The sequence below is a fragment of the Acipenser ruthenus genome, chromosome 2 (assembly GCF_902713425.1).
Source record: "Acipenser ruthenus chromosome 2, fAciRut3.2 maternal haplotype, whole genome shotgun sequence".
Lineage (NCBI taxonomy): Eukaryota > Metazoa > Chordata > Actinopteri > Acipenseriformes > Acipenseridae > Acipenser > Acipenser ruthenus.
In genome coordinates, this window is record NC_081190.1 from 48,558,953 (window position 1) to 48,571,254 (window position 12,302).

Consider the following 12,302-nt stretch of genomic DNA (forward strand, 5'->3'; position numbering starts at 1 on the left):
TGTACCTTTTGAACCATTTATAACATTGTAGTTTTGTACATATGTAAATATCAATATATCAATACCTACCAAAAATTGACATATTGTTTTCACCTCTCATGCAACTATAAGAATATAATGTTTACACTTTCAATACTGTCCAAAAGTCCCTTCTACCATTATTTTACTTTCAAATATTTTCTCATTTCTCTTATATTACTCTACTTATTACTATCTTGTAATGTCTGTCTCTCTATTTACCATACACATTCTCGAATATCTTTATTAATTATTTGATGAAGTAAAGAAAGAAGTGATATCTATAACAAAAACATTGTCAATGTAAAAAACAAGTTAGAAAAACACAACAGCCGTTTAAAGGGGTGATATCAAACACAAAAGCCCAAGTTAGGAGAAGCAATTAGGCCAATCTTGTCAAGCATCAAGCAAATAGGCACAATTGGAAAGGTGCTGGGGCCCAAGATTCACACAATTCTTGCTTCTAACTTGGCGGCTTTTTTTGATCGCTTCGCTCCACTTTATCGCTTTTTTTTCCTGCGATATCTGCTGTTTTAAAACATAAATAATTTGTTTAATATAAATGGTGTGGGTATCAAACTGCTTGCATTCCCTGGTTTGTTTTGACGTTGACCAACATGTGTAATCACTTGATTGGTAGATGTCCAGTTATTTAGCTATTCTGTTTGAATAGTCGCTACACACCCTTAAAAAGAAGAGGAAGAAGAAGGAGAATAAAAATGTTACCTTAGTTTGATGACTTATATCTCATTGTGTATAAGAGGTATGCAGGTTTTTCTTCACATTTGAGGTAAGTAAGTTTCAGACTTTTGATACTGGTACAGATGGTAATTCTAAGTGATTTAGTTTTGCCGCTACAAAATGGTAAAAACAGCTAAACTCTTTGAGCTGTATAGAGAATCTCGTAGTTTCAAACAAGTTTTTCTAACTTGTACGAGGAACTACTGTTCTTCTCAATTGATGATAACAAAATGCTCAGTATAAAGCTTCATTTAACCAGATTTATATTTTTCATGAAATACTAAATACAAAATTGACAAAAATTATACGTTCAACCAGAAGTCGCATGACAAAGGGAGGGTGATGTTGCATTACATTTAAAAATCTAGCCCTACTATTCATTTCAAAGGGATGTTTATTTTAAACTAAATTTTCTTCAAACCTATTTCATTGAACAAAACCTAAGTGTGTTTCAGACTTTGAACTTGATCTTTTTTTCTGCATGTTGCTATGTGAAGTATACAGAGGAATGCAGTATTAAAAACTGATACCCAAGTTGCTAAAACAGTGCACGTTATCCATAGGGTGCAATACAACAAACTCATTACATGAATGACAAAAGGTGGGTGGAATGCATTTTGCAACGGTGCATGGCTATATCTGCAAATTATCTCTTGAAAGAAAATTGGCACTTCTCAAAAAAGCTGAACGTTTACCAAAACCAACAAAAAGACTTAAGTGAAAAACAAAAAAATCTCAAGGCAGACCGTTTCAGACATGAAAAAAAGAAACATACCTATTAAAAGAAACAGAGAAAACCTGATTGCCAGCAAAAACACCAGAATCATGTATATAGATACAGTCGAAAAAGTGAAGGTTATTCTCTGGGAATAGTTTAAACAGGCTTGTGCTAATAACATGTTAAGATTTTGTTGAGGCATCATTGTGTTTATAATCTGTGAATGTACAGTAACAAAGTTTTTTTAAAGCATTCAATAAGTTTTGTCATTTCACCTTTTTTTAGGTACAGTATTAGATTTTTACAGTAATGATCCAGCACACTGTCTAATCCGGCATAGTTTTCCAGTCCCAAGTGATGCTGGATTGTACAGGTTTTGCTGTACAAAGTTTACAAACGAGAGGTGGCCATTCGGCCATCTTGCTCGTTTGGTTGTTAGTAGCTTATTGATCCCAGAATCTCATCAAGCAGCTTCTTGAAGGATCCCAGGGTGTCAGCTTCAACAACATTATTGGGGGTTAGATCCAGACCCTCACAATTCTCTGTGTAAAAATGTGCCTCCTATTTTCTGTTCTGAATGCCCCTTTATCTAATCTCCATTTGTGACCCCTGGTCCTTGTTTCTTTTTTCAGGTCGAAAAAGTCCACTGGGTCGACATTGTCAATACCTTTTAGAATTTTGAATGCTTGAATCAGATCACTGCATAGTCTTCTTTGTTCAAGACTGAACAGATTAAATTCCTTGAGCCTGTCTGCATACGACATGCCTTTTAAACCCGGGATAATTCTGGTTGCTCTTCTTTGCACTCTTTCTATAGCAGCAATATCCTTTTTGTAACGAGGTGACCAGAACTGAACACGATATTCTAGATGAGGTCTTACTAATGCATTGTAAAGTTTTAACATTACTTCACTTGATTTAAATTCAATACTTTTCACAATATATCCGAGCATCTTGTTTGCCTTTTTTATAGCTTCCCCACATTGTCTATATCAGTGGTGCGCAAAGTTTTTAAATGATGCCCCCCTTTTTAGCATATGCCCCCCCCCCCCTCCCCATTAAAACGTTAGACCATAACTTTATATTTTAACAGTTTTTTTTCCCCAGATTTCGTGTAAATTGCGTATTTTTTCCTTAACCACAAAAAAAGTCCAGATTTAGCTAAATACACATGCGGATCACAAACTCAACATCAGTCTAGAAATCAGTCTAGAAATCTTTTTTTACACTTCAAGTGAACATTTTGACATGTTAAACCTGGGTTTCTAACAAATAAATCCGTGAATTTAAATATTTTGTTTACGCTTGGCAAGTCAACATTTAGCTAACATTTCTAACAAATAAATCTGTGAAAAAATACATGTAAATTAACTCTTTTTTTGTTTGTTTTGTTTAAACTTGGTGATTCAAGTGTTACCTGACAGATACATCTGAAAAACATTATCGTTCAGCAATTAAATCTTAGATTTTCACAAAATACAGTATGCACATCGGGAGCGAAGCGAACGACACGAATACAGCACGAGTACAAAAAAATGTAGCTAGTCATGAAAAGAAAAGACTGTTTCCTTTTGCTCCTTTTGTGGAGACGAAATAAAATAAATAAAACACAGAAGAGCATGGGAACACCACACACTAAAAAAAGGAAACAGTTTAGGGAATACCACCGGCTTGTAAAAAGAGCTAATGTGTTTATTATTATTGGTCAACATTATTAAAACAAAGAAGCATCATTTTACAGAAATACGAAACCAGTGTGTGGCGCTCCCCATCACTTTGACTAAAATTAAGGTGAAATAAAGAGAGATAGACATACCATCAATTTCCAATTGTTCTGCTATTGACATGTCGTCCTTTTTATTGTCTTTATAACCACAGACACTGGCATCATAAAGAACATTATATTTTTCTACTTTAATAATTAAATTCTCATTGATGTAGATTTTTTTTTATTTCTGTGGTAATCTCTGCATGAGCAAGACACTGACAGTCGTTACCTTTGACCTTATTTCTGAATGGAGTATTCAATCTCAAGCTATATGACCCTACGAGTCGGTCTTAATTGTTTTTTTTAAACAGTCCAGCAATAAACTGCAAAGTGAATTTGATAGTGACAGAGCATTTCAAAATGCAAACACATCTTTGTTGCCACTGTGAAGCGGTCCTGCAAATCTGGCATGGATACGTCCTGTCACTACCCTTGGATCACAAAGGACGATTTCAAAAAAATTAAAAACCTCCCCAGCACTATGTGAGAGGTTTGGTTCGATGTGCAACTAAATATGGCCAGACATGATTTAAAAGCAGACTCGTTTGTGCTTTGCCATGATGAAATCGTCCAGGAATGTTTCACTTTAACATTTTATGAACAAACCAAGAATCACAAGAATTATAATGAATCAAATAAAGAAAAACTCAGAGGTTCCATTTACTCCATCCCTGGAAATCCTCTCTGCCTGTACTAAGAGTGTACTAATGGTGCTTCTTGTTTTTAATCAGTTCAATGTTTATCAAAAAAAAAATGTTTTAATCATTTTTTAATTAATGGTTGTTTTTTTTTAACTTTTAAGGGAGTGTTTTTTCTTAGATCAGGCAGAGGCGGAAGGATATTTAATAAAAATGACTTTTTTGTCAATTAAAACATGTTTTTAGTTGTTTTTTCTATTTAGTTAGTTGACCCATTTTATAAGCGCAATAAAGCACTTCAGGGTGTGGGATATAATCTAATATCACCACGCCCCGGGTGGTTAAACGCCTCGTGACTTATAACGCACCTGGGGCGTGTAGATATTAGAATATATCCCACACCTTGTCGTGCCTTATTGCTTACATATACAATATAAAGCTGTATAAATGTATTGATGCAAAATGTATAATTTAATGGTTTACTGGAACAAATTTTGCAAGGCCTGCTGCACACACCCACATGTTACCAAGCAGATTGTGCACAATTTGGAAGAGGGACCATAACTCTGAATTAAACATGGTGTGGTAAGTAGTTAGTGAATATAGTGTTTCACTCTCTCACACACACTATAATGGTAACTTTAATGCAGGCAACTGTATTTACTTCTTGCAGTGATGATGTTTTTTTGTGGGCTGGGCTGGTCTTGTGGTAGAATTGCTTAGCCAGGTTTCAGCTCTTTTCCCCACTGTTGCTTGCCCTCGTTCTACAAGTAAATATAAAGCTAGAGGTCATTGGTGGCAGAGAGGTTGTGGGTTGAGGGCTACACCATCTCCACCCTGTGCTTCCTGACACTGTCCATCATGGAACGCAGGGGACCCGGCTGTTCACGCAGGTCCTTGGCGGTCTTCTCCTTTTCACAGCAGCCGCAGTCCAGCAGCTCATAGAGGAAGGCCAGCACCACCAGCGAGACCACAGTGAGGATGAAGAGGAGCAGGATGACAAAGCAAGCCATGTTCCATCCATCATGGAAGGGGTACACCTGCTGCACCTGCAAGGAGATGTCCCGGAAGAGGCAGGCTACTGCACAGTCAGCTGGGTGGTGCCAGAGCTGGCTGGAATTGAGGGCTGTCATTGTTAGGTTATTTAGTTATCCTGTGAGGGTCAAAAACTGGCATCTATGTGAAAAAAGGACAAAATGGAGGGTGTGAAACATGTGTTTTTGAATGATGGGCAGCAAATCTGACAGTTTTATCACCTGTATATCATTGGAAGATTCAGATGCTGATCAATACAGTACTTGCTTGAAATATCCTCTTAAGTTATTTGACAGTGTAGACTTGGAGGAAGGTGTGCACCGAGATGATTTTTTTTCATTTTGCTATTACTAAAATTGATGATATAAGAGCAATGCATGTTATTGTTAATGAACATTTTTGTTCAATAATATACCTTTTTTACTATTGTCCTGCTGTTCCAGCCATATAGAAAGACTAACCAGGTCAATAAATACTGTTCTTCAAAATGATATTTCCCTTTCAATTCGAAGACGACCACCAACATACTTATGGGATATGCCTGCCTTAGGTAGGTATTCACTGAGCTCTTTATATCAGAGCTGCCAATAGGCCCCTAAACAGTCAACCCATGGAAGCCATTTTCTCTTTTGCCTCTCACCGACGGTAAGGTAAGACCTCTGTGTTACTAAACTGAGCGTGTTTTGAAACAGCTTCTCCCAGTTGACTGCAGTTCCCCTGCATTCGTGCTGAAAGCTGGCTTGCCGCTTTGGTGGAATCCAGCCCTAAAACCTAGCGTCTTTCTGCTCCTTTCTTCAACAGCCTGCCTCGATTGCGTTGCAGGCTGTTTATATTACTGTCTGTCATGTGTGCGACTGCCTGTGCAGTATTGATTTAAAGGAGTGCTTGTGTGTGTCTCTTCAAGCCTGCACTCTTGGGGAGAACGCAGATCCTCGCTGTTGCTAGACTTTGCTGTACCCCTGCCGTGCGTGCAGTTGGGCAAAATATAAATAAATAAATATTTTGTGTACTGTTGTTGTTGCATGTCCACATGTGTGTTGACCCGGTCGTACAACCCCGCTTTGCCTGCGTTGTGCTGTGAATTTTCTGCTGTGCAGTTTTAAAAAAGCAAAAAAAAAAACAGAAAAAAAAAACAGCCAGTCAGTCATGTAATTCCTCCACTGGGGCTACGTTTTAACCTGCCCGCTGTAGAGTAGACATTGCCCACCCCAGTGTGTCAAGCCTTCAAAAAAAATAAATAAATAAGTGTTCTTCCCTGTTGTTTTTCAATTCACCCGCCGCGGCTTTAGCTGGTGTATGCGGCGCGCTGACCAGGTGTGTGACTACACGCAGTCAGGGTAGTCACCGCTGCTTTAGCTGTCCCCTGGTGCTTCGATACCTTGGTGCATGCTCAGCCCTTGGTACTTCGGTGTGCACGGTGCTCAGTGCATACAGTGCCTAATGCATGTAACGCCTCAGTGCACACGGTGCTCGGTACGCATGGTACCCAGTGCGCACAGTGCTCAGTGCGCGCGGTGCACATAATGCCCTCAGTGCTTGGTACACCTAGAGCACGCAGTGCTTGGTGTAGACGGTGATCGGTGTGCACGGTACTTGATACACTCGGTGCACACGGTGCTTGGTGCACTCGCCATGCACGGTGTTCAGTGCACAAGGAGTCTAGTACCTCGGCATGCATAGCGCCCGCACCCTTCCCAGCTTTCCCTAATTTCATGGAGGAGGTGTGCTCCTCTAGGGATCATCCGGTCTTGGTGCCAAGCATGCTGAAGCAAGCCTCACAGCTTGCTACTTTGGAAGGCGTGGAGAAGCTGGGCCTGGCAGGTTTTCCCCCAGTTGACTCCACTATTGCGGCCTTAGTCAAGGCTCCGTCGGTGAGGGGATTGCCCAAAGTTGGGATTACCCTGTGTGCCCAAACTCGCAGTGCAGGGTCACGGAGACACACCTAAAGAGGGCGTATGCAGTGGAGTATACTGACTGCCTACATGGATGGCATACTAAGGGAAGCCCCGCTCCCAGAGCCGGTGGCTTCTGAGTTACGCTTCCTTTCAGGCACACTGGCAAGCCTGGTGGTAGCTCACAGACAGCTATGGCTGTCACAGGCGGCGTTGTTAGATGCGCAGATATCCCCGGGGCATACCTTTGGGTCAGCTGTGGAGGAGATACTGCAGCACTCCCACTGAGAACGCGAGGCAACTCGGCAAGTGACCACACTACTCCTTCCCCGTGCTTCGGCATAGTTGGCAACCTCACCAGGCACGCACTATTACCAGAATGGTTGCAGTCCCCACGGCTACACTGTGCGACCTGAGGCACCGCCTACAGACCACCACAGCAGCAGGCAAAAGGGCCCTCGTGCAAGGCAGTTACATCCACACAGCAGGGTTCTAGGAGGCAGTTCCAGGGCCGCCGACCTAGGAAGCCGCCTCGGCGTGCTCCGCCCCAACCTCAGCAGCTCCAGCAGGGGCCCTGAAGGCTTGCAGCTTCAGACCCATCCTTTCAACACACCAGCTGCAATATTGGCTCGGACACCTGGGTGCTTGCCACCGTAACAGTTACGCGCTACAGTTCCGCATGGGACCTCCTCCCTTCCGAGGTGTCACCAATACATCTGTGATAGACCCTCCCCCAGATCTCAGTACTTCAGCAGGAAGTGGCTGCCTTGCTGCGCAAGCAAACCATTCGTATTTCCACATACCCATTCATTCTGCGCACGTACCTCTGCTTTGCCTTGTCGGGGAGCGTTTACGAGTTTTCTGTGCTGCCGTCCGGCCTCTCCTCAGCTCCTTGTTTTTAAAGTGAGTGGATGCTATCTTGGCCCCCTTGCGGTTGCAGCGGATCTGAGTATTGAACTACCTGGTTGATTTGTTCCCAGTCGCGAGAGGGAGCAGTGGCCCACAGGGCGATTGTGACAGAGCATCTGGCGAGGCTGGGCCTAACCATCAATGATGTAAAGAGTCGGCTTACAACGGTGCAGTGCACAACATACTTGGGCTCCATCTGGACTCCAGTGTGATGTGTGCATACTTGGCAGATGACAGGGTAGCAGCTATTCGCGGTTGCCTCTCCCCGTTTCAACATGGATCGGAGGTTACCTTGGTGTTGTGTCAGAAATGATTGGGTCTGATGGCCGCAGCTGTATCAGCCATCGAGCTGGCCTTACTTTGCATGTGCCCGCTGCAAGCGTGACTCAATGCAGCTGACAGTGTCTCGCTCGTGTTCAGCAGCCTTGCTCTGATGGAGGCAGACCTCTCACCTGCATGCGCGAAGGTGTGCAGATGGGAGTAGTGGTGAACCATCAAGTGGTGATGACGGACGCCTCCAACTTGGGTTGGGGGGCAGTCTGGGAAGGCAGAGGAGTCTGCAGTGCCTGGTCTGGCAGTTGGACATCCCTGCACATAAACATGCTGGAGTTTCAGGCTGTTTTCCTTGCCCTCCAGCACTTTCTGCCAGTGCTACAAGGAGCACATGTGTTGGTCCGGATGGACAACACATCAGTGCGTATGTCAACCACCAGGGTGGCCTTCGGTCACCGGGGTTGCATCGCATTGCCTTCCGGCTCTTGATTTGGGCTCAACAGAACCTGCTGTCCCTACTGGCAAAGTGGGCAAATTCGAGGGAGGGTATGCATCCGTCGGAGTGGCGTTTCCACCCTCAGGTGGTGGAGCGTATTTGGGAACGGTTTGAGAAGGTACAGTTCAATCTCTTTGCCTCGGCAGAGACCACACACTGCCCCCTGTGGTACTCCCTCCACCGCTTAGATGCTCCACTCGGCATCAACGCCTTAGCCCACGAGTGGCCCAGGATGCTTCTTTACGCATTCCTGCAAATACCGCTGCTTCCGGCCTTCCTAGAGAAGGTCCAGTTAGAGAAGGCAACATTTCTCCTAGTGGCCCCCCACTGGCCCAGAAGAATCTGGTTTTCGACCCTGTGCCAGCTCTTACAAGGCCAGACTCTACTAGATAGTTATACGCCTACAAGTGGAGGTATTTTCAGAACTGGTGTCTGACTAAGGGTCACGACCCAGTCTCTTGCCCTGTGCCAGTTATCTTGCAGTTTCTGCAAGAACTGCTCGATGCTGGTAGGTCACCTTCTACATTGAAGATGTATTTGGCGGCCATTTGTGCATGCCATGCCCCCGTTGATTGTGTGTTTCCAGGTGTGCATTTCTTGGTAAGCCGTTTTCTCAAGGGTGCTCTGCAATTACGCCCTCCAAGGAGGGTCGTTCTCCCTGAATGGATCCTTTCTATTGTACTGGATTTTTTTTGAAGGCCCTGTTTGAGCCCATACACTCCATAGAGTTGAAGTATCTGTCTATGAAGACAGTCTTCCTCTTGGCAAAGTGGGTCAGTGAGTTGCAGGCACTGTCAGTGCACAGCTCTCGTATGCGTATTTGGGACGATGGCAGCAGGGTGTCACTACATACAAACCCTGCTTTCCTCCCTAAGGTGATTACAGCCTTCCACATGAATCAATCTGTGGAACTGGAGTCTTTCAATCAACCTCTGTTTTCTTCGGAGGTGGATAGGAGATTGAACTTCCTCTGCCCGGTGCGGGCACTGAGGTGTTACGTGTATAGGACAAGAGCCCTATGTCATTCTGACCAGCTCTTTGTCTGTCACGGTATACGGACCCTAGGACAGCCCCTCTCGAAGCAGCGACTGTTACACTGGATTGTGGACACAGTCTCGACTGCGTATGGCAATGCCAGCTTGCCCCCAACTGGGCGGGTAGCCGTGCACTCTTCCAGAGGGTTGGGTACATCTTGGGCCTTCTTTATAGGGGCCTTGCTGTCCGATATTTGTATTGCGGCTAGCTGGGATATGCCTGCCTTCGGTAGGTATTCACTGAGCTGATATAAAGAGCTCAGTGAATACCTACCGAAGGCAGGCATATCCCATAAGTATGTTGCTGGTCGTCTTTTCTTCCAGGGAACCAGGGTTACGATAAGTAACCTAACGTTTTCCATTCCCAAAGTGGTGCCTCTAACTCCCTAACCTTCACACACACACCTTGCACATACTTGTTCAAGCCTTACAACCAACCAAGAAGTACAAAGAAACCGTGAGATTGAATTACAATTGTGTGTAATTGTAAACTGATGTGTCTATCTGATTCCAATAGCTCATAATGGTATAATTCTCAAACATTGCCCTGTTTACTATTTTCCTGCATATTTTTCCTGTTTCATAGCCTTTCATTCTATCACTGTATTCGGTGTTGAAACTTGATTTTTAAGAAAAACATTTTTTTTTAGCTTCTTGTGTTAATTTAGAGAATCACAAAGGTTTGAATCGCATAATCAAAAATGTAAAACAAAAATGCAATTCTCTCTGTCTCTTTTTATCATTAGTAATTATTGCCTTTTTTGAGAAGAAATGGCAATTAAATACTGACCTGCATAGGAAATACTGAGCTAGATAACTGGAAAGAAAGGCAATCCCTGAGAAATGTTTTTGGAGGAAACAGAAAGATAATTTAATACAGTAGATAAGATGACTTAAATACTTAACATACATAAAATGCTGTTTTTTATGGTAACATATGCTTAACATCAGTTTGTGTGCCTGTATCTTATGAATGTAGTGGTGAGGGATGGGGCTGACTCAAAGTTACTACAGTATTTGTTTTTTTTTGTTTTTTATCAATGCAGAACTAGAGACAGGAAACTTCCTTCAGTTAAGCAAACAATTTTGCAGGCAGTTAAATAATTAAAGTATAAACAGTACAAATATGTGACTTGCTGTATATAAAAATTTTCAGGAACAATTGGTCTTAACCTTCATAAGAACACATCATTTTTTGTAATTATTCTGTTGAAGGTTAACATGCCCTATCACATAAACTTTCACAACTTGCAGCAAGGAAACAAGTTAGAACAAAAAAAAGTTACTATTTCAGATGCTCTTTTTTTTTGCATGTATAATATCACAAAAATCCTCCTTTATGTGCCGTACAAGAACATTTATTTTGGCTAACTGTCTACAACCAGCATACAAAAAAGGGTTGGACATCTGCTCTCCATTAAATAGCAGATGAATCAGTTATTACAAATAGACACCTGAGTTTGATACCTATATACTGTGGCTTATTAAGCATGGATGGAATTGTTTTGGCTGGTGGTGTTATATTTACTAGGTTTGTAAGGGAACTTCTAAAGAATTTCACATAAGTGCATCAATGGATTGGTCATGTTCTTCTGCTACAGTATACAATTGATATTAACTTTTCTATGAAGTCTTTGGATCTGGAAATTGAGTTAACAAACCCACTATCATATTCTAATGGATACCATTGTTGCCCATCTTGTAGGGGGCCTCATCGTTGCTTTTAGCAAATTAAAGCAAATTAAGGCCAAGGTAGGCCATTTCTTTCCATCTGCTAATGAAATCACTGAATTTTAGAACGCATACAGCATTCTTTATTTATGGATGTTAACCAACATATCCTTTGTCTGGACTAAATTTTATCTAAAAAAAAAAAAAAAAAAAAAAAAGATAAAAATTGTCATTATGTACAAATAACATTGTTATGTACAGCTTTAAGGGTAACAAATACTGTGATTTTTTTTTTTTTTTTTGCTCTCTGTTCTAGTTTCCTCCTGCCTGGGTCAATTTGCAGAAGTAGCTGTGTTACACAGTTTCTCTTTTGGTTTCTTTGCATTTCAAATGTTACATTTAATTATTTTACATTTCTATAACCATGTGCTTTTTGATAAAGCATCACAAGATTTGAAGATGACAAGGCATAAAGTAGACATACTGTAAACAAGTACAATTTGAAGAACAGCATTATTTTTAATACAGTGAAGCAAGCTACTGATCTGTATTGTAGAGTACAGGACATAAATCAGGGTGCATTCAGCAAGGATAGAGCTTTTCTTTCCCATAAGGAATAGATTTCCCTGTTTATTTCTTGAGCTAAACTAGGCAAGTGGGCATGTTTAACAAAGACTAACCATTGCAATCATTATGCAATCATTATAAATAAAACAGAAAGCAATGTGTGCAGACGTACCTGTGTGTCTGTCTGGAGAGATGCTGGAAATGCCCTGCTTGAGGTCAGTGCTTCTTGCAGCCTGCAATGACACAGACAGCAGCTGTAAAATGGAGCAGCGCTGCTATTGGTTGGGTGTGAATGCAGTACAGAAGCCTTCCCTTGCCCTGTTAGAATCCAGCCTCCAACTGCCCCTCCGCCTCTCCTCAAAACGGAATCATTAATTCATGTATCTGCTGTAATAACAAGTAGTCCGCCCAAGGGAATCTAACGAGGACACAATTACCTTACCATTGGCATCCACCTGTGAACTATTAAAGTTGCTGTCACATTTTCTGGATAAAAACCCCACTGTTGAAGGATCATTGGTCAGGCTGTGAATCTGAAGGAA

At 42.1% G+C, this 12,302-nt stretch overlaps 1 protein-coding gene across 1 annotated transcript; it reads right to left on the bottom strand.

Moving 5' to 3' along the window:
- Positions 1-2,589: 2,589 nt before the first annotated feature.
- Positions 2,590-12,072, bottom strand: smim18 (small integral membrane protein 18). Its single transcript, XM_034015967.3, has 2 exons — positions 11,933-12,072; positions 2,590-5,059 (listed from the first exon to the last, which is right to left on the bottom strand). Exon 2 carries the CDS (start codon positions 5,014-5,016, stop codon positions 4,705-4,707), a length of 312 nt encoding a protein of 103 aa, XP_033871858.1. The 5' UTR covers positions 5,017-5,059; positions 11,933-12,072; the 3' UTR covers positions 2,590-4,704.
- Between the last annotated feature and the right edge of the window lie 230 nt (positions 12,073-12,302).

Bases quoted from the DNA above. Each gene is read 5' to 3' on its own strand.
- smim18 (XM_034015967.3), bottom strand. From the start codon at position 5,016: ATGACAGCCCTCAATTCCAGCCAGCTCTGGCACCACCCAGCTGACTGT.